This window comes from Heterocephalus glaber, unplaced genomic scaffold (assembly GCF_053883595.1).
Source record: "Heterocephalus glaber isolate CG9 unplaced genomic scaffold, H.glaber_assembly_v1.0 deba00001456, whole genome shotgun sequence".
Classification (NCBI taxonomy): domain Eukaryota; kingdom Metazoa; phylum Chordata; class Mammalia; order Rodentia; family Bathyergidae; genus Heterocephalus; species Heterocephalus glaber.
In genome coordinates this window covers 1,871,154-1,897,517 of record NW_028258304.1, presented here as the reverse complement: position 1 = coordinate 1,897,517, position 26,364 = coordinate 1,871,154, and the positions used below count along the sequence as shown (strand labels likewise).

The 26,364-nt window shown below is 46.6% G+C and overlaps 1 protein-coding gene across 1 annotated transcript; it reads left to right on the top strand.

Moving 5' to 3' along the window:
• Vax2 (ventral anterior homeobox 2) lies at window positions 1–26,224 on the top strand. The gene is made up of 3 exons (XM_004849900.3): window positions 1–357; window positions 17,520–17,707; window positions 25,532–26,224. The coding sequence occupies exons 1-3, from the start codon at window positions 111–113 to the stop codon at window positions 25,973–25,975; spliced, it is 879 nt and encodes a 292-aa protein (XP_004849957.1). The 5' UTR covers window positions 1–110; the 3' UTR covers window positions 25,976–26,224.
• Window positions 26,225–26,364: the final 140 nt, after the last annotated feature.

Below are 26,364 nucleotides of genomic sequence, written 5' to 3'. Positions count from 1 at the left end.
GGCGGGGCCTGAGGAAGAGCAGTCGCGAGGGGGGCGCGAGGGGCCCGGAGCCGCAGGCTCGGCCGGCCAAGGTTGCCTCGGCGGCGGAGAAGGCGGCAGTGGCGGCCGGCATGGGCGATGGAGGCGCGGAGCGAGACCTCGGCCCCGCGCGCCGGGCGGAGTGTGCTGGCGGCGGTGGGCGCCACGGGGACCTCGGTGGAGCGGAGGACTTGGGGGCTGGTGGAGGTGGCCGAAGCCCAAGGGAGATTGCGGGGACCTCGGCTTCCAGTCCCGCCGGCTCCAGAGAGAGCAGCGCCGACAGCGACCTGCAGCTTGGGCCCGGCGAGGCAGACCACTGCCGCCGCATCCTGGTACGAGGTAAGAGGACAGTCCGCGGTTCTGGCCCACTGGGCACCCACCCTAACCCCACCCGGGCCTCAGACCTTTTTGCAGCCTCACTTCTCAATTCATTTCTTCATTCGTTCATCATTCAGCCGTTCACTCAGCAAATACTATTTTGAGAGTCTATTGTGTGTTGGACCCTGAGCCGAGGGCCGGGGACAAAGCAGCGAATGGAAGAAGTCCCCGTTTCTTGGCCTTTTCCTCTCGGGCCCGGCCCCTCTCCCTAGGCCAGCCAGGGCTGGTGACCGTGGTGGGGACAGAATCGGGTCTGCGAGAATGCTGAGAGCTCGCCCTTGCCCGGGGTCCCCCAGGGCAGGTGCGGAGAAAAGCGTCACGCGCGCTCTGCGGAGACCGGACTTGGAGGGACCGGAGGGGTAACCGCAGGAGAAAAAGGCCTCCTCTCCGCGGCCGGAGCGCTCCCCTCGCCTCCTTCCCAACCTTGTTCCCCTTCCTCGGCGAGCGGGACCCGCGCTGGCTGCTCGCGGGAGAACGCCCCGGCAGCGGAGGGTGGCGTGCGCGGTGCTCGCCTGCCTGAGCTTCTGTTCCGGTTCCCACTTCCTCGAGGCGCCTGGGCCCAGCTGGCTCTCCGCAACACTTTCCCTTGGCCTTGCCTTTCCCTTTCTTTCTCCCTTGCCCTTGCCTGGGCCGCCTCGCTCCTTTCCTGGTCTTTTCTCTGTGCCGAACTCTCCTTCCCAGAACTCTAGCGCCCGACGTGGCAGAGGCTCCCAGGCCCCCACCACCAGTCTCTTGCGAAGCTGTGTACTCCTCTTTCTCTCAAATTGGACCTCACCAAATAAGATGGGAAGAGAGGAGAGTCTCCTGGGTCTTGCCCCCAGCCCGAGGCCAGGCCTCGACCAGAGCCTGAAGTCTGTTGCCCCCAGCCATCCCGCATTCGGGGGTAACATCTCTTCTAGTCTAGACTCCTTCCTCTGCTGCTCTCTCAGCTTCCCTTCCCTGTGCCTTTCCAGCCTCTTCTGGAGCACTTGTTGCAGGGTGAGACCTGCCAGGGCTGATTTTCTCCTCCTCTGCTTGGGGGACCCCGAGTTTATTTAAACTGAGCTCTGGAATACCTTGGCAGGTAACAATCTCCCTGCAGCTGCAGAGTGTGAGTGGCTCTGCAGGGCTGGGGTTGAGCAGGGAGGTAGCCCAATAGGAAGGCAAGAAATAACTGCCTTACACACACCCTCGGGGTCTTTGGCTTCAGGAAAGACTCCTGGCACCATTGTGTGGCCAGTATTCGATTGGGGGCCCACTGTCCAGTCAGGGTACAGGCATGGGTCAAGGCACTTAGACGACTAGAATTCCAGCAGGTGTGTGGGCCTGTTGAGCTCCTGGGATTAAATTACATTCAATTCTATAGAGTGGTGGATATCCAGAATGCAAGGTGTGAACAGCTGGTTTCCTTTCATTAAGAAAATCTGTAGGGCTTCTAGAGTTGGAGAAATGAGTCCCCCAAGCCCACACACTCCAAGACCTCAAGCCCCCTACCTGTGATACTCATCACATCATGCTTCTGCCAAGGCAATTGTAAATTCTGAGCCCACCTACCACGTTCTCCACTCTATTAACCTTGTATACAGAACAAATAATTTTCTGTACAGATGTCAATGAGATAGCCTCCAGGTGAAGACTCTCAGAAGGTGAGAGTGAAAAGTTAGCCTCCACCCTGTAAGGTGGAACCTCCCAACCCAGGCTGAGATGGAGTCCATTACACAAGGTGGCTGTGTACATCTTCAGGGGGTGTATTTTTAGAAATTTATATACACACATGGCAATGTTGTTCCATTTGTAAAATATAATGGAAATATTAAATACAAAGCACAGAGGACCTATTTACACATCTATTAGAAAGGGAAGGCAAATGGAGCCCTTAAATCCCCCTGCCCAGCTCCATTTAAAGACAAGGAGGTTATTACAGGGCTGAAATGCCCATGACATCATTTACCACTAATTCCTCCTAGTCAGGGTCACCTGTGTCTGTCACAAGCAGCCCCACCATGGCTCAGGCTTTGATAAATGGAACAGGCCTGACATTGGCAAAGGGGAATCCAAAGTGTTTTGGTCCCAGAATGAATATCCCTCCCGTAGACCCTAAGTACATTTTGCCCTTGACTTCTGAAGAGGTCGTCTCCTAAATCCTCCTTTTTGGAGGAAGACATTAAAAGGGAGAAGGAAGATATTTCAACTCTGGCCCTGGTTGCTATTAGGATAAAGCTCTCCTAATCAACAGCCCCATTCCTTCAGGGTCTTTTCAGCCTCCTTTTGGTTCTGCACTCACCTGCTGGAAGACCCACCCCAGGCAGCAGGTCCACGGAGGGAGTCCTATGGCACTGGGAAGTAGAACAGCTTATACAGCAGAACTAAGCAAAATTGGTTTAGAATACCAGGACTATAGCCCTTTGAGCCTGAACCAGTTCCTTTGTCTTTGTCCCTCTCTCCTCATCTGTACAAAGGGACCCATAGCCCTCACCTTGAAGAGTGCACTAAGAATCCAAATATCCTGCAAAACTGCCAACACAGATCTCCATACATACTTGTTGAAGAAAGGGGGGTGATGGCTCTGAGTTGACCCACAAATCACTTCTAATGGGTGAGGCAGTGGGCCTCAGTTGTCAGAGACCTGTCCCAACTCACTGCCCAACCCCACCCCACCCTCTGCCCAGGCCTCCTGGCCCTAGGACCAGGGAATACCTTGGAAAGTAAGTAGCCTAAGGCTCAAGAGCTGAGTGATGGAGAGTGGTGGGCTCCACTTTGCAGATTACACAGTGAGGTCCTCCCCAGTCCTTTTAGGGGATGCTTGGCCACTGTGCTACACACCCTGCCTCAAAATGGAGGCCGCTTCTTACACACCAGCACAGGCTGGGCCTCCGAGATAACAGGCATGGGTGCACAACAAGCATCCCTCACACTCCACCTCCCACACAGTGAGGCTTCCACCCCAGGCTGCACAGCCTCCTAGGCCGACACACATTCCCTGTGCTCTGCCCCCGAGCTGATGGGGGATGCGAGGATCCTTTTGTTCTATGTTTGGAAAGGACTCGACAACCTCCGGTAGGAGGCTACCAGAGAGAACCGGCCCTCCAAGCCGTGGCTTTAACTTTGCCGTGCAGTGGCCTTTTCGGTGGAGCCGGGTTACTGGCAGGCCCAACATGGACCGCTTTGACCCAAATTCCCCGCAAGCTCATAATCCACACTCGCATATGCTCCTTCAGGCGTGTCGAGGTGCTTCCCAAAGTAATCCGGACCGGAATTCAACAGCCGATCTTCACAGATCGGGAATGCTCCTCAGTACTTTTTTAAACAATGTATGGCGCTGGCCTCTGCTCCCCTAAAGCTACCCCTCTGGGCTAGACGCTGCCGCCTCTGCAGATGAAACCCCATTCAAGACGCACCTTTCGCAGCACTCTCCTTCTGAAAGCGGGAGGGCGGGAGGGCGAGATTCTGGCAGGATCCCTGGAGGAGTGACTCACCCTGGGAATCTCAGCAATAGAAACGCTTTCATCAGGTGGCTGGGGCTAAAAAGAAGATGAGTGTACGCCAAGGCTGGGTCTCTGGCCTGGGCTGGGTAAATCTCACCGTGTGAAGGAAGGGGAATGGACCCAGGCAGGGTCCACACCTCGGCAAATCCGCAGGAAGCCGGAACCTGCGTTCTAGAACACTTACAGCACGACGGCGTGCACCGGGCCGGGCCGGGCCTTTCTCCCACGGAAGCGTCAGGGGCTTGACCGCGGGGCCGATGCCTACTTCGGCAGCCGGGTCTGGGCTCAGCGCCGCCCGGGGTCCACTCGATTTCCAGGCGGCCGCCGGGCCCAGGCAGACTCGGCGCCGCCACAGGCCTAGCGCTGTGCAGCCGGTGTTTTGGCAACGAAGACGAAGGCCTGTGCTGTGCCGCAAGGAGCACTAGCCTGAGAGTCCTGATTCTGGCGCCTCCGCGGCCCACAGGACCTTAGTCTTTTAGCAACTGAATCTGTTCATAAATCAGGTAACCCAGGCCCAGGGCCCCGGGCGGGTTGAAATGTTTATAGGGCGTATGTAGAAGATTGTATTTAGAGATTTCTATATTTGTTTTTATTTTTAGTTGTCGTGTTTGTGGAGAATATTCGGTTTATTTTTTTATTCTCCTGGGGTTGCTTTGTTTAATTTTATATTTTTCCTTTTTATTTCGTTGTTTTTGGCAGGAAACCCACATTCTCATCGCAATCAGAACCGGTCCCTGGCGTTTGGGTCGTTATTTTCCCCCTTGAAATGCCCACCAACCCCACCCTCGCGCGCATACACCAGCAGACTCGCAGCCACAGTCGCTCAGTGTCGGTCAACCAGCAGAGGAGCCGCGGGGGGAGGGGGGATGATGCCTCCCTGGCGCGCTGGACCCAGTAGAGGGTCCTGGGTTGGACGTCCGCCCGCAGTCCGCATCCCCGCAGCGCATCCCTCCATGCACATCGTCCTCAGGGATGAACGCGCCTGCTGACTGCAGGGCTCAGAGGATAAAGCCGTTGGAAGCTGGGACAGTGCCGTCCCGGGTCGTCTAGGCACCAAATTCAAGTCTTCGCCACTTGCGTGCATCATCTGTAGGGAGAATGGGCGCCAAGGCAGGCCTGGACACCGTGTCCCCCATTGCCTGCTGGCCCTGAGCTCCCGCCTGGTTAGATAGGTTTCGTTAATTTATAATTAACTAGGGTGGCTGGGGAAGGAGCATATGAGTTTGTCTTCTATCTCCTCTTTGTAACGATTGGCCTGACTCTTCTGAGTGACTGTAGCCGGTTTCCTGACTGTGCTCCACTGAATTCTGTACCCTTATTTGAGATGACCTGAGCGAGGACAGGAGGCCAAGAGAACCTGCCTGGGAATCCCCGGAGACCCAGGGTATCCCAGGTACCTGGCTCATCCTCGGTCCCATCTGGGAGGGCAGTCTCCCTCCGGGACGCTCCCACCACCCCAGGGACGCCTGGCATGGGGCACCTCGGAAAGAGATGGCAGCCTCAGGCGGGGACCTGATCTGTAAGCCAAGAGTGGGGGCCTGCAATAAAATCAGGGCTTCGTGCGTGCTGCAGGGTGCTGGTGGGGAAGGATGCAGTAAGGCCATAGAAGGAGTCTGCGAAGGCCTAGGCTCCCCTCAATCACCTCTGTCAAGGGCTTGCCTTCGCTGGCAAACTGAATGTGTACCTACTACGGGCTAGACTGAGTCCAGCGGGAGCTGTCCGCAAGCTGCTGCCCAGCCTGGCTCTCAGGGACCTGCGCAGCTCCAGACCTGTGACCACAGCACGGCCCGCGGGGATGCCAAGGCGACCGCTAAGGTCGGCGGAGCTTGGAACCAGATTCCTTTAAGACGAGCAGGGACCAGGGCGGAAATGGATGCTGCCCCGCCAAATCCACGCGATCTCTCCAAATGTGTTCCTAGTGCATCGTAGGCACCCAAATATTTGTGGAGTAAATGAAAGGAGACGAAATCGTCAGCGTGTATTACCGTAGGTATGAAGCAACCAATGGTCTTCTCCGGAAGAACATAAATCAGGAGATAACTTTTTTTTTCTTCGGTTACACTCTCCTTATATGAAATGGTGATTATGGGAGAACACAACGTAATTGTTAAAATGCAAAGTTGGCCGCCTCTTATTTTGAGAATTCTGTTTTTGCAATCTGCAACTTTAGGAACCACTGAAAAATGAAACATAAAAAAACCTTATTATTTTTTTTTTTTTCTCCTAAGAGGAGCTAGATCACCCCGGCTGGGAAGGCCACTTCCAGTCCGGGTAGGGCAGGAGTACAGGGTCACAGGAAGCTCAGGAATGCAGGTTTCTGGGTGTAAGGTTCCCCAACAAAGGCACTCATCTTTAATCCTAGCAATCAAGAGACTGAGGCAGGTGGATCTCAAGGGTGAGATCAGCCTGGGCTAGATATTAAGTTCAAGACCAGTCTGGACTGTATAGTGAGACCCTGTTTCAAAAAATACCTCCCCTAAAAGCTACTCATGGAGTTGAGAGAAATAACTGGTACATCTGAGCCCTGCCCCTCCCAGCTCACATGCCTGCAGCCCTGGCTAGAGCTTGAAAAAAAAAAAATCTAAAAACAAAAAATGGGCAAATGAAGCCATGGTTTCTGAGTTATTCTGGAAGCTTTGGCTCCTAAGCGACAACCGCCCCCCCCCACACACACACAGGTTCACCTGTGGAGCTTGCAGAAAGCCAGGTTGAGCTTCAGGACACCCCTTGAGGTCCAGCCTCAGGCAAGGTCACACTTAAAATGTAGGCAACTAGAAAGAGGATTTGAATTCAAAAGGTAATGAATGCTTCATACAAAAGCAAAACTGGAAGCTGGTAAGGGCTCCTAGAAATAACTGCCACTGTGGGTGTCCTTTAAAGTGATTTTTCATGATCATACACAAACATGTTAGTAAAAGCTGGATCATATTCCATAGGCAGTTGTGCAACTTACCTTTGTAAAAAATTTAGTCAGCAGTGGTCCTCTTCTCAGCTCAAAAAATTCATGCTAAGCCCTTGGCTGTAGAGTAAGTATTCCTTTAGTCAGAAAGCTAAATTCCCCTAACCTCAGGAAGAACTCTCACATTTTGTTTTGTTTTGCTTTATTTCTTTTCTGTGAAATGATATCCCAGGGCAAGGCTCCTTGTGCCTCTTTTGAGTGTTTCCATGTGATAAATTCCCAGTAGTGTAACTGCTGCTACAAAAGTGCACACACAAACACACAAGCAAACAATAGTTTCATTTAACTGCAAACTAGGTAGTTAATTCATCCATTTTTTTTAATGCTTCAAAACTTTTTTTAAGTACAAAGTGAGAAACTGTTCCCATTCCTGGCCCCAGTTGTCTGATCTCCACCAGGCTCAAAGGCAACCATTTGTAGTGCTTTCTATTGTTTTCCAGATCATTTTTCTGCTATGCAAGTTAGCACAGCTATATTATTTTGCCTCCCAATACATCTTAGGATGTAGATAATGTCTTGCTTTTTACAGAGGGATGGTATTACTTTTATATACACTAGATGGACCATGATGTATGTTATATAACCATTGCCTTAGGGGTGAAATTTTGCTATTTTTCTTGTCTCTTGCTAATACATATAGTACTCCAATAAATAAACCTGATCCTTGGTTATTTCCACATGTGGGTATACATGTCGGGGAGTTTCTAACAGTGGGTTACTGGGTGAAAGCGTATGCATATTTGTAACTTGAGAGATAATGCCAAGTTGCCCTTCACCAGATGGTAGCAATTTACACTATTACCAGGAGTGCCCAAATATGCTTGCTTCTCCGCATTTAACCAGCATAGTTTACATCTAGCTATGTATGAAAAAAGTTTGCCCTCTCCCTACATTGGACATTGTATGTCCTTTGTCAGTCTTACAGGTGATAAATATTATCTTAATGACATTTTAATTCTTACATCTTTGATTGCTAGTGAAAATGAACATCTTTCTGTATTTATTAGGTAGAAATCTTCTGCATAATTCATATTCTCTGACTGGTGTTAATTTTCAAATATTCTTTTCCCTATTGATTTGTAGAAACTCTGTGTATTATGAGTGCCCCCACCCCTAGCCCTCTGTGTATCATGGATAGTATCCCATTGCTTTCAATGTGTTATGATTGCTTTTAGTTTATAATTTTTCATTCAATTTTGTTTATGATACCTTTTGTTTGCTGAAATATAGAATACCTTTTCATTACAAAAGAAATTCATGCTGTGTCATTCTATGTCATGTAAAAGTAAAAGGTTCATCATTTTTTCACATAGTATATGTTCATTCCCAGAATTTACCACCCAAAGTTTCCCTAGTAACTGAAAAACATAAATATGTTAAATTGTATATAGCAAAAAAAAAATGAGATCTTGCAAACTTTATTTTTTCATTTCACAAATAGTTGTGATCTTTCTACCTAGAACTGTTTCAATTTTTTGAGTACCTATACAATATTCCATTATGTAGATATAATACTATTCACTTAACCAGTGCCCTATTGATGGTTATTTAAGTTGGCTCTAGTTTTTCACTGTTACGACCAATGCTTTATATCCTAATCCAAACAAAAGTTTTTTTTTTAATTTCGCGTATGAGACAATTGGAAAATGTAAAAATCAGGTGGTATATTTTAGTATTCTAGGGAACTGTTAATTTTTTGTCATGATAATAGTATCGTAGTTCAGTTTCTTTTGTCTGTTGTTGGTTTTTTGTTGTTGTTGTTTTTTAAACTGGGTCTTGCCTGAACTCACTAGGTAATCCAGGCTGGCCTCAAACTTAAGATCTTCCTGCCTCAGCCTCTCAAGTGCTGAGACTACAGGCATACACCATCAGTGCCAGACTCCTTAAGTTTCTTTTTTTTCTGGTACCGGGATTGAACTCAGGACCTTACACTTGCGAGGCAGGTGTGGTGCCACTGAGCTACATCATCCCTGGCCTCTCATTAAGTTTCTTTGGAGCCTTTTTTATGGGCAACATGATACGATGTCTGAATTTGCTAAAAATTATGACACGGCAGAAGAAACAAGATTTTTCCTGAGTTGAAGTTAAGAGATAGATATATCAGAATTCATTATACTATTCTCTAATTTTGTATGTTTGGGAAATTTATCAGAATAAAATGTTTAAAATAATAAGGATCATTGCATATGTAATTACAGGACAAATTTCTAGAAATGAAATTTGAAAATCCAAGTATCCAAACTTATTATAGGTATTTCTAAATTGTATGCCAAAAATGTACTAATTTATATCACCAATAATCAAGTATAAATGTGTCACTTCTCCATATCCTTCCAGCCCAAAATATACTCTTTTAAGGTGAAATATTTTCAAGTGAAAAAAATTTAATTGCTAGTGAGATTAAACATGTTTTAGTATATTTATTCATCATGTTAATTTCTTTTATGAATTATTTATTCATTTATTTAGCCATTTGTCTATAGGTTACTTATTATTTTCTTACTATTGAAAATGGTATTTATATACTAAGGAAATGAACTCCTTTTCTATGACAATTGTTGCAAGTATTGGCACATCTTTTTCTTTTTTAAAACTTTGTGAGGTTTTTTTCTTAGTTGAAATTGTAATCACTTTCTTTTTTTTTTTTTTTAAGTTTTTTTTTTTTTTTAAGTTTTTTTTTTTTTTTTTGGTACCAGGGATTGAACTCGGGTCCTTGTGCTTGCACAGCAGGCAGTGAAACCACTGAGCTAAATCCCCGGCCCAAAGTTTTATTTAGCTCACAGTTGGTTTTTTTTTTTTGGTACTGGGGATCGAACTCAGGACCTTGCACTATCGAGGCAGGCACCAGAACCACTGAGCTAAATCCCCAGCCCTTGTAATCACTTTCAATAGTTGCTTCCTTTTGGACTTCAGAGTTTAGTTCCTAATTAAAAAGATTTTCTCCATCCAAAGTTAAAAATACTATAAACACACACAGACACACACACACAAAATTGTTCCTCGTTTTCTGCAGAGGATTAGTTCCAAGATACACATCCCAACTCTCTGCCACTCAAGGCCCTTATAAATATTGGTATAGTATTTGCAAATAACTTATTTGTATCCTAGTACACCCTCCATGATAGCGATACTTTAAATCACCACTAGAGGGGCAGGGATTTAGCTCAGTGGTTCCAGCACCTGCCACACAAGCACATGGTCCTGAGTTCAATCCCCAATACCCGGCCCCCCAAAAAAATCACCACTAGATTACATTGTTAATGTGACACCTTATATGATGTAAATGCCATATAAATAGTTGTCATACTGTATTGTTTAGGGAATGATAACAAGAAAAAGTCTACATTTTCAGTAGGGACACAATTTTTAACTGTTATTTTTTATCTACAGTTGGTTCAGTCATGAGAAGTGAACACACACCGCTTATACTTTTGATTTCAAAATTTGGAGAGGAGCTGGGATTATAGCTTAGTGGCATAGAGTGCTTGCCTAGCATGCCAAGGGAGGCCCTGGGTTCAGTCCCCAGGAAAAAAAAAAAAGAAAAAAAGAGGGTGGGCCAAGTCATGGAAAGGTTAACCTTTGGTCTACTTTAAGATTTTCCTATCTAGCAGGGACTTTCAGCCAGTTCCTATAAAAATTGATACCTCTTTTCAAAATCACAGATATATTCTTATGGATATTTTTTGTTTGAAATATACATATATATCACATATATATGTGTGAAATTGTTTTAAAAAGAAATTCTGAAATTGTTGAACTAAGAATTGTAGTTCGATAAAAAAAAATGAAAAACTCAATTTTTAAAAGAACCACAGTTGTGGTTTACATTGTCCATCATATTTAACTGTGAAGAAATACATGAGTGTTTGGTGAACAGGTATGAATAAGAAAGGGTATGTGTTTACGGAGGGGATAACTGTGTACTTTAATGCAGACACAGTTCAAAGTAAGAATCAGTTTCATGACTACATGCTGTAAGATTTGTATGAACTGAGCCAGGGATTTAGCTCAGTGGCACCGCCCCTGCCTCGAAAGCACAAGGTCCTGAGTTCCATCCCCAGTACCCCCCCCCAAAAAAAAAAAACAAACAGAAAAATTTGTATGAACTATTCACATTTGCTGGTGGGATGAAGTTCTTGGGAGACTGGGTAGTACACCAGAAAATGTGAGTGAAGTGATTACCATGTACGTACTTAAATTATTGAATTTGATATAAGTGTTAGTACTAGTTAATATAAATTGTGGCTCAATGAAGTGGTGTTTAAAAATACTATTTTAAGGCAAATGTCAGCTTGTTAAATCATCTGTTGTTGTGGTTACAAGCATATATTTGAATCACCTTATTTTAGTATTGCCTAAAATTTTTCTGCAAATGTCTCCCTGAAATAACAAAAAAGCATTAATATTTTTTGGTAGGCTCCAGTGTATTGTTTCACTAATAAAAGATTTTTTTCAGATCTTTTCTGATCATTAATTAAACATGGCAGATACTACTAACAACAAAAAGAAAAAGAAAAAAAAGAGGATGGGGGAGAAAGAGAGGACAGAGATATTAAGTAGTTTTTGCAGCAAATCAAGTGATAAAAAATGCACAAAGTAAGATAGGAGAAATCTTCCCTTCTGACCAGCTTCCATTGCCCAGAGGCAACAGAAGAATGAGGTGTTTATTCTGCCAGATTTGTTTCTAAGTGGATACACAGATAAAGAGAATTTGGTTTTACTTTTTTTAAAATGGGCTTATAGGGGCCAGGGATTTAGCTCAGTGGTTTCGCCACCTGCTGCACAAGTGGAAGGACCCGAGTTCGATCCCTGGTACCAAAAAAAAAAAAAAATGGGCTTATACATACATGCTCTTCTCACTTAGCAGTGTATAATGAACACCCATCCAGTATATGGAGATGTATCTCATTCTTGTTAATGTCTACACAGCAGCCAAAGGCATGGCTCCACTGTGACTTCATCAACCATTTTCCTATTAATAAGCAGCCTCTCCCCACCCTTTTATGAACTGTGCTATAAATAGTGAGTTTGACTTTATCAAGTATGCCAATAATTCTCTGGGACAGAAAGCTCTATAAAATGTCTGGGACAAAGGGTCTCTCTATTTTTAATTTAGCTAGGCATTATGAAATTGCCCTTCCAAAATTATATTGTATCAATTGCTGTTCCTATTAACAGAGCTCAAAAGAACCTAATTCCCTCACCTTTGCCGGAATAATTTTTCTAGTCATATAGGTAAAATATGACATCTCAAAAAACAGTATCTCATTGCTGTTCTCTCTGATGTGCTCTGAGTTCATTTTTTTGTTTGTTTGTTTGTTTTCATTTATTTTAGCCACTGACATTTCTTCTCTGAATTATTTGTTCAGTTTTCCAATGGACAGCTTCACTTTGCTCAGTGCCCTGCAGAGGCTGAGCACATTCTAGGCGTTAGGCTTCTGTTATGTATCTTTTATAAATATTTCTCCCAATCTGTCATCTGTCTTTTAACTGTTTAATGTCCTGCAGAAGCTTCTATTTCTAAGTATTGTATTCAAAAATGTTATTATTTCCTTTTTAAAAATCTGTTTTTTCTTCAATTTTTGAAGCCTTACTTCTTACATTTAAATGTTAATCTATCTTGTGTTTATTTTGCATTCAGTGTGAGATAAATTACCTTATTCTAAATAATGAACTGATTATCCACAAGCCATGCCTTTAACAATCCTACTTTTCCTCCAACTAATTTGAAATATCATTGTTAGAGAACATTTCAAATCCCCATAGATGCATAGATTTGCTTCACAAATCTTGTACCAGTAGCACATCATTTTAGCAGCTGTAAATTGATAATCCGTTTTGCTATGTGGCAGGGCAAGTATTCTCCTTTCACTTTTAAACTTTTTTTCTTCACAATTCTTTCACTTTCAATTTTCCCAATAAACTAGAAAATTAGTTTCTAAAATAAATTTTTATAACAATTATATTTGTGGGGCAGGGCAGGGAGGCCCTGTCTCACTTCACAATCTCCACATCAGCAGTTTGTGATGCAAAGGGACTACCTGGGCACTAGGTGGAAAATGGGGAGTCTCCAGCAGAGGAACCAAGAGGGGTTCATATTGGACCTGGAGGTCGGGAGCATAGGTAATTTTTTTTTTTTTAGTACGGGGGATTGAACTCAGGTCCTTGAGCTTGCAAGGTAGGCAGTGGAACCACTGAGCTAAATCCCTGCCCCTCATAGGTAACTTTTATCAGGCCTGGGGGCTACTACCTCTCCCAAGAAAAGGCTTTGGGGACAAAATTCACCATTCCCTGACCTCCAGAACTCACCCTTTGTTGAAAGGCAGCAAAACTCAGGATTAATTTTATTTAGACTCAAGTATTTTCACTCCAACAGCCCGAAGGGGCCCCTGCTCCCTGTCCCTGGTGTTTCCCCATGCTCCACCTACAAAAGGAGCAATTCTGGGAAGGGGGCTGTATCAATAAGAAAGGCCTAGATTTTTCTTCAGAAACAACACCAAATCTTAGAGGCTTAACCAAACATAAGGCCACCTCACAGCCACATGATAGAGCCATGGGAAAGGACTCAGAAACCCAGGCCCAATGACATGCCACCTTCATTAATGCTCCCAGGTCTATTGCAGGAGGGAGAAAGGGAGGTAGCAACACAGACACATTATGCTGTTGGGTTTTGGTTATTTTGAGGAAGGAATAACAATAGACTGTAAATTTTTTTTATTAACTTCTCAACACTCATCATTACCTTACCTATTTGAATTTATTTTTTGTTTGTTTGTTTTTTGGTACCGGGGATCGAACTTGGGACCTTGCGCTTGTGAGGCAGGCGCCGGAACCACTGAGCTAAATCCCTGGCCCTTTAATTTATTTTTATTAAAAATAAGTTATTTAAAATTTATTGTCCATCTCCTTCCCCAATACAAGATCTACGAGAACAGGATCTTGTCTACTTTGCTCACTTTTGTATGCCCAGACCCTTGAATACTACTTGGCACATAGTAGGTACTTATTAAATATATATAATTATATATATTATATTATATATAATTATATAATATATTATATATTTTTATAATATAAATATATATATTTTTATTTACATTAATGGATCAGATTACACATATTATTTTATAATAATAATACATAAAGATAATATGGATAAGATTACACATATTATTTTATAAGTTACTTTTTTTTTTTTTTTTTTGGTACCGGGGATCGAACTCAGGACCTTGCGCTTGCGAGGCAGGCACTGGAACCACTGAGCTAAATCCCCGGCCCCTATAAGTTACTTTTTTATACTTAATTGCTACAATATATTATATAGTAATGACTACATCAGTATAATTCCCCAAGAAAAGTTTTTTGTGTATCAATAGTGATTTCTTCTTGCTGAGTGGTTGTAAAGTTGTGCCAGTTTGTTTAGCCACTTACCTACTGAAGGACATCTGGTTTGTTTCCATTTGGGAGCTATACAAAGAAAGCTGCCATGCACATTTTTGTACAGGTTTTTGTGTGAACATAAGCTTTCATTTCTCTGAATAAATCTTCAGGAATGCCGTTACTGGATTGAATAATAACTATATATTCAACTCTAGGATAGTGCCAAGGGCTGGGGGTATAGCTCAGTGTAGAATGCTTGCCTGACATGCTTGAGGCCTTGGGTTCAGTCCTCAGCACTGAGAAAAAAACTAAAAACCACAAAAAACTGCCAGGCTAGTTTCCAAAGTAGTTGCACCATATTACATCCCCACCAGCAAAGTGTGAGGGATCCAGTTTCTCTGCATCCTTCCCAGCCCTTGGCACTCTCCATACTGTTGAAGTTAGCTTTTCTAATAGCTGTTTCTCATCATGACTCTAATTTCCTGTTCCCTAATGGCTAGTGATGTGGAATATCTTTTCATATGCTTATTTGTGTGGCATGTTTTGAGGTGGAAAGTCTGGGGTTGTGTTTCCTGTATGGGGACCCTGAGGGAGATGGCTGACCTTGGCCACTCCCTGTGGTATCCATATTCCTCTTAGCTCTTGTAGGAGGAGGGAAAGGTAGGCCCAGGTGTGATTTGACCTCATGGTGAGGACTTGGGCTCAGAAGCTTCAGGGTGGGCTCTAGGAGGCAACCTTGGGGAGAGTCTCAAGCCTCCAGTACCAGGTTAGACAGCTCCTTTCCTTTTATCCATATCTTCAGACACATTTCATAAAACCAGCCTTTGGAGATGGACTCATTTAGGGTATTGTAAGGAAGTTCTGAATCTTGTCTCACAATTGCTGATAGTGTAACCCAAGCAAAGAGGACCAACCTAGTCACAATGTCGGTAAAATATTACCCTATTTTTTTTTTGGAATATGTAAACAACTGAAGTTGGGAAGCTTGAGTGGTCCCAAGAGGCCCAGCATGCATGCAGGACCTTGTCTGGGTTGGCTGGGGAAGTGTGGGGAGAGCCATCCCTAAGTAATGATGGCTCCCTCCACCCTGACTCACCTTCTCCCTGACTTTGACTGTGGACATGAAGATGCTTGAGTACATCTGAGATCAGGGGCAGGACATATGAGCCAGGAGCCCTGAGGAGCCAGAGCACACCCTGGAGTGCGGAATGCTCACTGGTCTGGGCAGGAGGCAGGAAGTCAGACTTACAAAGTGAGGCTAAAGTGAACCCTCTAAGGCAAGGATCCTAAGAGTAGGATCACAGTTCCCATGGATCATGAGGAGCCTCCTGGCAAACAGCACACCCCAAACATAGCTCCTTTCCCATGTTCTCCGGGGGAATGATACACCCATCCAGAAGATTCCCTTTTTACCCATGACTAAATCCTCTCACCTGTAAACTACCGACTAAATTATTAAAGATTACCCAAAGAGAGGGTACTCATGAAGTAAAATGAAAGCACTGCTAATGTTTATTGACCACCACCACTGTGATCTTGAGTAACATATTTAAAATTTGATCCTCTATTTCATCATCTGTAAAATGGGGATAGTAATGGTTCCAACCTTCACTGAGATATTGGGAAAGTTAAAGTGATTAAGACAGTGCCTGCCCAGAGCAAGTATGGCAGAAATGTCAGCTGTCCTTATGACTCAAGTGTGAGCAGCCTCAGCCATTAACATTTCTGGACACATTGCAAGGGACAACTGTGAGCGCCACCTGAAGGGAGTTGGAATTCCTGCAGTTGTGGAAGCTGGTATTACTGGGCCTCCTCAGGGCTGCCTTGAATGGGAAGATTTTATTGCTGATGTTCTTCCTATGAAATGATAAATTACTGTTAGCTTTGGTTCACTGTTAGTGACATCATTCATTGGAAGTGATTTGGTAAATTCTACAGGGTACAATAGTGCATATTTCCACAGTATGATTTTTTTTTTTGGTTCCGGGGATCAAACTCGGGTCCTTGCACTTGCGGGGCAGGCGACAGAACCACTGAGCTAAATCCCCAGAAAGAATGATTTTTTTTTTTTTTGAGACAGGGTATTGGTTCGTAGTCCGGGCTGACCTTGAACTCGAAATCACCCTGCCTCAGTCTCCCACGCTCTGGGATTATAGACATGTGCCTCCATGCACAGCCACGACCCAGTTTTTTGTTTTTTGTTTTTGTTACAGGGATCAAACCCAGGGCCTCTAGGCAAATGTTCCATCACTGAGTTATACTCCCAACCCCACAGTCTAATTTTTGGTTTGGGGGAGGGTTTATATCTTTTTTCGTTTTTGAAACAAGGTCTCACTATGTAGCCTAGGCTAGGCTTGAACTCACTGTGTAGCCCAGGCTGGCCTCGAATTCACAGCAATCCTCCTGCCTCAGCTTCCCAAGGGCTGGAATTATAGGCCCCAGAGTCTAATTTTTAACAACATATTCTAATAGCTAGATTTAAGTCAGCAGTGTGTGTGTGGTTTAATCATGGATCATCTTTACCCTCACAGTTAATGGTGATACATAAATGTCACCATGATCCTCCAAATAGTTTACTTTTTTCAACACTTTTTTTAAATGAGTTCCAAATTACTGGAGACCTTGTGCATGGAAGGCATGGGTCTAGAGCCTGGATGTGGCTCTGCTGTTCAGGTCCATGGGAAGTGATGGAAGTCTCTCTGGGAGGCACTCCAGCATCCTAGTGTGGTGGCTACTGTCTTTGGGCTTCTCTTGTGAATCCCAGCTCCATTCTGTCCTCTATCTCACACCAGCTAACCTCCTTATGGACCCCTAGGAGTCAGTGGGGCAGAGTACTCACTCTTGAGCATGCACACACACACACACACACACACACACACACACACACATGGCTTAGGACCTGGCTTCTGGACATCTCTAGTATACCTTACCTGATGGACCACACCCCATTCTAATCCATCTTTTCTTCTGTACTTGAGGACACTGCTAAGGAAACAGAATCCTGGCTAGGCCAGAGTGAATCCTTTCTGCCCAGGCCTTAAAAGACCTGACATTTGTACTAATAATATATTTATTTGTACTGAATATATATATATATATATATATATATATATATATATATTCATTATATATCCATCAGCTACAATAGCCTATATCGGCTGATTGGGTGACTGAGGAAGCTGGGCTCAGAGAGGATGAGCAACCTGGCTACAGTGCCAGGCCCAAGCCAGAGGAGCTTCCTGTTAGGCTCTGATCAAAATGCTTGTTGGTGACCTAACCGAGCTAGTGAACCAACCTGGCTCCCTTCATGGCCCCTGCAGATGCCAAGGGGACCATACGAGAAATCGTTCTGCCCAAGGGCTTGGACCTGGACCGACCCAAGCGGACCCGCACATCCTTCACTGCCGAGCAGCTGTACCGCCTGGAGATGGAGTTCCAGCATTGCCAGTATGTGGTGGGGCACGAGCGCACCGAGCTGGCCCGCCAGCTGAACCTCTCTGAGACCCAGGTAAGAGGCCAGGCCCGGGCCTTGCTCCTATCCTAGCATCCTGAAAACACTCTGGGGACTGAGGCTGTGGGCTGCAAGAGGAAACTGTACTTTGGAGGATCTCAGACATGGATGATGGAAAGACTTAAAGCTACAGGTGAACCACAGCAAATACAGTACTGGCCAGGGTACTGTTAAGTGCCAAGGGGAGGGGGCCTTCTGGGAGCATCAGGTCCCCTGCAGAAGATGGGAAAGGTCAGAGAAATAGGGGACACTCAGGGTGGGTGCAGGGAGTGGGTTAGGGAGATGTTGGCAGGTAAGAGGAACCTTAAGAAGTGATGGTAAGGGGTTGGCTTCTGGGGCAAGGCTGGGCATAGGAGCACCTCTAGTCCCAGCACAGCACAAAACAGATTCTGAGGAGAGGTGAGACATGACCCAGGTCACCTCTCACTTCCCCAGTCTGGGCCCTTTGTCACTGTCCAACACTTTTCCTCCATCTCAGTGTGCCTTGGTGCCCCGTGTGCAGAGGAGGGATCTGGACACCCCCTTTACCCAGGAAAGGCTGGCAGCTGCTGTTCTGCAGGGATAGGCCATCTCCTTGGACTTGGCTTCCTCTTGTTGCCACCATAGAGCTCCCTCTGTCAGCTGTGCTCAGCCTGTGGCTAAGAAGCTGGGCTTGTGTCAGAGAGGAGGCTGCAGTGGCTGGGCCAGACCAGCACTCCTGGGAAGACAGGGAGATTGCCTCAACCCTCAAGGCTGAGGGAGCACCTCAAGAAAGGTAGAACCTACCCATTCTCTGTGCCCTTCTTTCTCCAGCTCATCTAGTTTTGTCCTAAAATCCCCCAGAAACTGTGCTCTCCAGGTGCTTCAGATGCCCCCAAATCAGGAGCTTCTCAGTACTCATCCATCCTTTGCCATGCACCCGACGCCTCATCCAGCCTTGGCCCTTGGACATCAGCCCAAGCCCCTGCTCTGCCAAGAGGCCTTCCCTTCCCTAAGGCTCCTTGTCTTCATCCCAAGAGACATTTTCCATGAACCTTAAGTGTGTGTTTGTGTGTTGTGATGATATCAACTAGTATGTGTACCCCAAGGATAGGAACGTGTTTGAAGGGCATGTGTCCTCTTCAGGGACCCTGAAGGAGCTCTGAGCCCAGCTAGGCACACAGTGGGCCCTTGATGAATCCTCACTTCCCTCTGACAGCTCATGCCCTGCTTTCTTCCCTGATTCTGGCATCTAGCAATAGGATAAATAATGTACGGCCAACAATGACTGAGAGCTTCCCATGGGCCAGACCTTGTTCTTAGGCCTCCCGTAACCTAACTAGTTTGGGTCTCACCACAACCTTGTGGGATCGGTGAGGTGTTCTGACACCAAATGGGGCTGTGTCCCAACACCTCTGGCAGCCAATTCTCTGACACCAATTAGATGTCCAACAATTCTATTCTGACACTGATTCCCAGAGTTAGCCCACACCTCAAAGGTCAAGAGTTCAGTCTCACAACACAGTGCCACTGCACATACCAGTCACAAATCCCAGGTGCCACCTGCACTTCTGACCGAATAACCCTTAATTAGGGGCTTCCTGTTCCCTTCCTCACAGAGCAGGAGAAAACACTTGACTTACATGTGCTTCTTTATCACAAAGGACACAAGTTAGGACCAGCCAAGCAGAGGATGCATGGGGCAAGGGAGGAGAAAGAGCCCTCCCTTCTCCAGTGTCCCAGCCTCCGAGCACTTCCACACAACCTCCAGCCACCTGCCCCTGAAAGTGAGGGGTGCTGAAAATTCCCACCCTGTGACCAAGTGTTTTCTCTTTCTGGGACCAGATTTTATCCTGAAACTATCTGAGTATCCAGAGTCACCTCATTAACATAAATTCAAGTGTATTGGGAAATGGCTCTTTATGAGTAACAAAGACACTCCTTTCGCTCAGGACACTCCAAGGGCATTGGGAGCTCTGTGCCAGGATCCAGGACAAAGACCAAATACTTTTTTATTATACTATAATAGATCTGTATTCAGAAGGAAACTGAGGCACAGAAAATTTACAAAACTTGCTCAAGATTTAAAGCAGGCACACTCATTAGCTCATTTAATCTTAGAAGAGTTGGCTTTGTGGATAGTATTATCCTTACTTAAGAAAATTGAGCCTCAGGGAGATTAAGTTGCCTAAGATTATTTAGCTAGAATTCCATGGAATTGTTAGTATATTTATTCATCCATACTCTTGTTCAAAAATACTGTTGAATGCCTGCTATCCATCAGGTACTGTTCTGAGGCACTGAGGTTACAGCAGAGACCAACACAGACTAGGCACCTGCTGTTTGAAGCTTACATCTATGGAGAGAAAGACAAACAGCGCTTGAGAGTGATAAGTACTATGAGGGACATGAAATAGGGTAGTGTGATAGACTCAGAGGAAATCTTTCATTGAGATGGTCAGGGAAGGCCTCTTTGAGGAGATGCCACTAAACTTACACATCAGTGACAGGGAAGAGATGACCAGAGGAGGAGGCAAAAGAGAAGTCAAAGGACCAGGGATTTAGCTCAGTGGCACTGAGCCTGTCTCACAATTGCAAGGTCCTGAGCTTGATCCCCAGGACCGAGAGAGAGAGAGAGAGAGAGAGAGAGAGAGAGAGAGAGAGAGAGAGAGAGAGAGAGAGAGAGAGAGTCAAAGCAGAAGGTAACCTGGGAGTGAGACCTGGCATAGAATGTTCTAGAAGTGCCAGAGGCCAGTGTGGCTGGAGTTGGAGCAAATTATGTAGTAAAGCCTTAAAAGGAGAATGACATGAGATGATTGGCATTTCATAGGAGTCACTCTGGCTGCCACCTGGAGTATGGATCACAGGGGACAAAGCGGACCAGTTAGGGGCTGCTGACATGGTGTCTTCTTAAACAGAGTGGTAGAGGAGAGAAGCAGAATGATGTGAGATGCACTCCATCCTCTGTGGGTTACTAGCACAGGGCAAGGGAAAGAGAGTGGTTTGGCTTGAACACCTAGCGGGGTGGTGAGACCCTTTAGGAGTTGGGAAATTCACAGGAGCTGGACAGTGGAGCAGAATCAAGAGTGTTGACTTGATTAGTTCTATTTTCAATCTAATGGAGATGTCAGGAAGGTGTGTCAGACGTTTGTGGGGGGGTGTTTTCTCTGATTTATCTGAGAGTCTTCAGCAAGGCTTTTTTGGGGAAAAGGATGAGAGATTCTTTTGAGTGTGCTCAAATAATCAATGGACCACTAAGGGATTTTTTTTAAAAGGAGGCCTGATTATTTGGAAATTCAAGAGGAACCATGGTGCAACCTGGCTCAAGAGAGTATGAAAGTGCACAGTTCTTTTGGACCTGAGGGCCCAACACGAGGGTATTCTCAGATCTTCTCTCTGGTGCACCACTAAAGCTGTGGTCCCTGTTTGCCAAGTGTCATCATGAGCTAACTTCTGCCCTGGACTTGCCCAGGCCCCATAGCTGTGCTGAAGAGGAGGGCACTGAGAACAGCAGGATTTTCTTAAGGGCTCCCTCCACCCAATCCTCACCACCCCCACATCCACCCAGGGACATGTGCTGAATGCTCCTCTCAGTAACCAAGTCAGAGAACAGGAACAAGTTCACTGGATTTTGGAAACCTCCTGATTTTAGAAACCTTTTGATAAACTTTTTCACCATGATTTGTTTAAAAAAAGAAAGTTGGGTGTTTGGTTAAAGCAATGTGTCTCGATGTATGGGTCATGGAACTCCCCTGGGTTCATGATAAAAACAGATGACTGTGCCACCTCAGCCCAGAGATTCCTGATCAAATGCCTAGAGAAACTATATATTTTTCCATCCAGATGAAGCTAATGCTCAGTAATGTCTGAAAATCACTTGATGCTGGCATGACCAAATCTAACTAGCCAATGTGGCAGACTTCACTTTCTGCCAGGCATTTTACATGATCATCTGCCCCTGGAGTCATCACAGCAGACCTCTTAGGAGGCATTAATATGATCCCTGTTTTATTGGTGGGGAAACAGAGACACCAAGAGGTTAAGAAACTTGCCCAGTATTGTCTAGCTAGTCAGAGGAAGAACCAGGATTGAATCCAGGGCTCCCTGACCTCAGGATCTTCTCACTATATTCTTTGCCACTTCTATGAAAATACCCTATAATCCTTGCTGGCCTACCCATGTCTCCCACTACTAGTATTGGAGAGCCAAGTGGGTCAAGATGGAGTTTTATTTACTTTTCTTTTTTGGAGAGGGTGGGTACTGGGGATCAAACTCAGGTCCTTGTGCTTTCGAGGCAGGTGGTGGAACCACTGAGCTAAATCCCTGGCCCCTATTTACTTTTGTTTTTCAGCACCTAGCAATGCGCAGTATGTACCAAATACTTGATCTTTGTGTGTTGTATGAAGAAATGACCAGCGTTCCAGGGTCAGAGCAGGAAATAAGAAAAGATGTAGCTGTGGAGGAAGGAGAGAAGAGGGGCTGTCTCAAGGTCCTCCTCAACCCTCACCCCTGCACCCCTTGCCCCAGCTGGTCTGGAAAACTTTGGCAGGTCCAGGGGATAGGCTAAGGACAAACTGCTATGTCCTGACATGGACTGCATCACTGTCTTGCATAAAATCTGCTCCAGCCCATCAGCAATTGTCCTCAGCCCCATGCTCCTTGCCTCTGCCCAGATGGCTTCTTCAAGAACAGTAGGATAGATAGTACCTTCTTAATGCAGTTTACAAAGCCCAAGGCCATCCTAAACACTCAGGTACCACTGGACTCAGATTCATATGTTCCCATGGTCACAGGAAGCAGTCTTTACAAGATTATTGCCATTTCCAAATGACCAGTGAGTCTTTGAATCTAACACTTATCATGAGCTCAAAGTATATGATGGATAGCCTCCCCAGCCCTCAAAACCATGCCCCTTCTCTGATGTGTAGCCTTGGTCACAGTCTGGCCCAGAAAGGGATCAGAATGTGAAGCCACCAAGCACTCACTGAATTCCAAGTAACTAAGATGGCATTCTGAAGAGAAGCCATCACAGAGCACTCAGAAAATGAAGGGAGAGTTACGCCCCAGAAGTGCACTGTACTTCATGATAGGACTGTGGCCCTGTCACCTTGTGGAGTCAGCCAGGAGTGGCTTCCTGGAAGAGTGACTGGATAGAGCCTTAAAGGGCTGGTAACTTTGGATTCAGGTGAAACTGAAGGGTCCCTAGAGGAGAAGGGTCAGCTCTGAGCCCTTATGCCATCAGTTTGTCTCATGTTTGCTTAGCCTTATGAACCAGCTCCTAGGGACCATGTGGTTGATGGTAGGAAGTAGAGAGACAGGTCTTCTAATGTCTTTGCTGTCGGCTGGCATACTCTGTGTCTTAAGGGGTTGCACAGCTGCTCTAAGTAAGTAATTTAGGACTCTCCCACCCTGGAAGTTGACAACAGCCATAGCATATTGGACCCACCCACTGAGCTTTCTAAACAGTTCCAATCCCTCAGCCCCACTCTCTAGAAATTCTGATCAAATGGGTACCTGGACATCAGGATTGAGAAGAATGCCCCCAGGTTGTTCCAGTGCACAGCCAGGGTTAAGAATCCCTGGCTAGCTCTGGAACAGCAGCAGATGACATACCAGGTCTCAGCCCCTGATCCACCTGCCCTCTCCTTTCTCCTCCCTTTCCAAGGACCACCTGCCCAGGAGACTGCCAAGCCCAGTGCCAGCCACACTCACCTTTCCTAGCTACACCCACAGCTGCACAAAGGAAGGGTATTTTGAGGAACAGCACCTTCTACATGCTTTGTCATTCCATATTAGTCACACCTCTTGTCACTGCCACTTCCTTGTACCTAATTGCCAATTGTTGGGAGTGGGTTGGTGCCCTCCTTACGAAACCCTGTCCTTCCAAAGGTCAGGCACCATGACTTCTGCACCACCAGAGTGGCTGGACCTTTGAGGTCCTCTGAAGACTGAGGGAATAAGCAAGCCCTCCCCATACTTTCCCTTTGGGGCCCTCCTTTTCCTGCTAGCACATGCAGCCCCAGCTTGGGCAAGAAGCTCCTGGCATGTGAGTCTAAGAGCTTTGATGGTGACAGTACTACCAAATAGTCTGATGTATTTGCTAGCTGGTGAGCGAATGCCAATCTTCTTCCCCAAGGCACTTCCAGGGCCTACACATGATCTTTTCTGAGCCTCTGACTTGCCTTCTGTGGGGGAAGCGCTCCCTCCCTCTCAGAGACAGAGAAATCTCTTGTTGCCCCAGGTTTGCAGCCTCCAGGGAACTGTCTGCTTCTAGTCTCCCTTTTTTCATGCAGACTAGGAAGGAGCTGTGAAGCTGGGCTATAGTGGCACAGCAAGGTGTAACACCTTTCGGGGATTCCAAAGGGTCTCTACCCCCCTTTTTTGGGCAGCACTCTTTAGAAAGTGGGGGTACTTGATACCTCTTTGTTCTCAGCTTTGAGTGACTGTGAGAAGCCCTCTCAACACCATGCTACATCTTGACCCATTTGGTATTGTGTTGAGAAGCTTTGTCTTTATAGGGAATGGGGAAGATGGACCACTGAAATGGTGAAAGACCAGGCTGGTTAGGAAGATCTGTCACCATAGCATTTGGAGCCAAGGCTGGAGGCAGTGACAGAACTGTTAGACTGGTATCTGGCCCCTGCCATAGGCCTCATGTCTCAGAGGGTCCCACTTTGGCCTCCTCTGGCCATGTCCCTCCATATTGGGTGAGGACTCTATGAAGCCAAAAGGTCATGACCATCAGGGGCCCATGCCCACCCTCTAACCCACCCCCCAGGTGACAAGGATTCCAGAATTCCCTGCCAAGCAAGACTTCTAGTGCTTTCCTCTGCCTCTTCCGAGTCAGTCCTCCTAAATAACATCAGACATGGGCATTGTTCAGAACCCCAGGAAACACCCATGAGGGGTCATTTGTGCTTTGTGAGCAGGTGGGGGTACCCATATATGTGTGTCAGAGCCACAGCAGGCCCTTGCCAAAGGCTTCTATTTTGACTCTTTCCCTGAAGTGTTAGTGTTTGAACCGGAGACAGAGAGACCCTTAGAGCACTGGTTTTGTCACCTTAGTTCACCTGGTGAGCTATAAGACCATTAGGGCCTGCGTCCTGCCACCTCCATTTGGAGCTGATTGGGTGAGGTCAGCAGTGAAGTAGCTTTAAACAAATTCTTCAGGTGCCTCTGATGGTGCTGCTGAAGAGACAGCTGTCACCTCCAGGTCAGAGAGGACAAGGGAAGAGAGGAGAGTCTGCATGGAGGACTGGGAAGAGGCTTGTGCCCTCCACCCCCAGTTTCTACTTGGGTGGATGGAGATGGCTATGATGGAAGATGGAATGTGAGAGAGACTGATGTTTGAAAGAGTTGGCCTGAGCTATATGTGTCTGTCAGGATGGAGTTTAGGGCCCTTCTGGAACATCCTTGGGGTGATTCTCATGGACAATTGGATGCCTGGCTTGGACCTCAGTTCAGAGGCCTAGGCCTGAGGCCGAGCTGGGAATTACCAGCACATAAATAGTGGCTAAGTCCACCAGCTGTAGCTGTAAACTCCACCTCCATCCACCAGCCCACTCCTCCATTCTAGGCCAGGGTCGGTTTCAGCAATGAAGGGTTGGGTCCCTAATCAGATCACCTAGAGCAGGCTGGTTGTGGAAATGCCAATTTAATGACAATTTGACAATTTCGCTCTCTCTCTCTCTCTCCCTCCCTCCCTCCCTTTTCCCCTCCTTGTGCCCCTGCACCCGCCTTGCCCCCATCCACCACCTCTGCCCTGGCCCCACATACTTCTCCTTTTCTCCTTCCACCTGCCCTGCTTTGATTTGCTTGGCTTCTCTCCTCTCCTGACACCCTTTCCTCACCCTCTGCCCCAAGGTGAAGGTCTGGTTCCAGAACCGCCGCACCAAGCAGAAGAAAGACCAGAGCAGAGACCTGGAGAAGCAGGCGTCCTCCTCTGCCTCCAAGGCCTTTGCCACCTCCAGCATTCTGCGGCTGCTGGAGCAGGGCAGGCTGCTCTCTGTGACCAGGGCACCCAGCCTCCTGGCACTGACCCCTGGCCTGCCAGATCTGGCTGCTGGCCACAGGGGCACCTCCTTGGGTGACCCCAGGAACTCTTCTCCATGTCTCAACCCTCTGTCCTCAGCCTCGGCATCCCCCCCGCTGCCACCCCCTCTGCCAGCCATCTGCTTTTCCACAGCCCCGCTTCTGGACCTGCCTGCCGCCTATGAACTGGGATCCTCAGCCTTTGAGCCCTACAGCCGGCTAGAAAGGAAAGAAGCCAGTCCTGGTGGTGGTGGTGGCAAGAAAGCTAACACATAAGACTCCCACCCTTACGTGACTCTGAGTCCCCAGCACAGCACCATCCCAGCCTCCTGGGCCCAGAGGATTGCACTGAGCAGGTCCTTCAAGGAGGGCAGCAGCGGCAGCCCCCTCCCCACCTGTCCTCAGGTCAAGACTCGAACGAATGGCCTTGGTCCCACAGCTTGTGTGTGTGAGTGCAGTGTGTGTGTGCATGTGTGTGTGCATGTGTGTTGTGCATCTCTCACTGAAATAAAGGAAAACAATGACAAGAAGGGAAACAGTCCCTGCAGCACCACCTCATTCCCTTCCATTCCCATCCTCACTGCAAAGGAAAATGGCTTAAGAGTGAGGAGGACCTCAAATGGGACAGGGTAGAAACTGGGGCCACAGGGAGGTCAGGGCATCCA

What these genes read in the sequence shown, in the direction of transcription:
- Vax2 (XM_004849900.3), top strand. Translation starts at nt 111, where the DNA reads ATGGGCGATGGAGGCGCGGAGCGAGACCTCGGCCCCGCGCGCCGGGCG. An exon ending in CCGCCGCATCCTGGTACGAG is followed by an intron (nt 358 to 17,519) that starts GTAAGAGGACAG and finishes TGGCCCCTGCAG; the next exon opens with ATGCCAAGGGGACCATACGA. An exon ending in TGAACCTCTCTGAGACCCAG is followed by an intron (nt 17,708 to 25,531) that starts GTAAGAGGCCAG and finishes CTCTGCCCCAAG; the next exon opens with GTGAAGGTCTGGTTCCAGAA.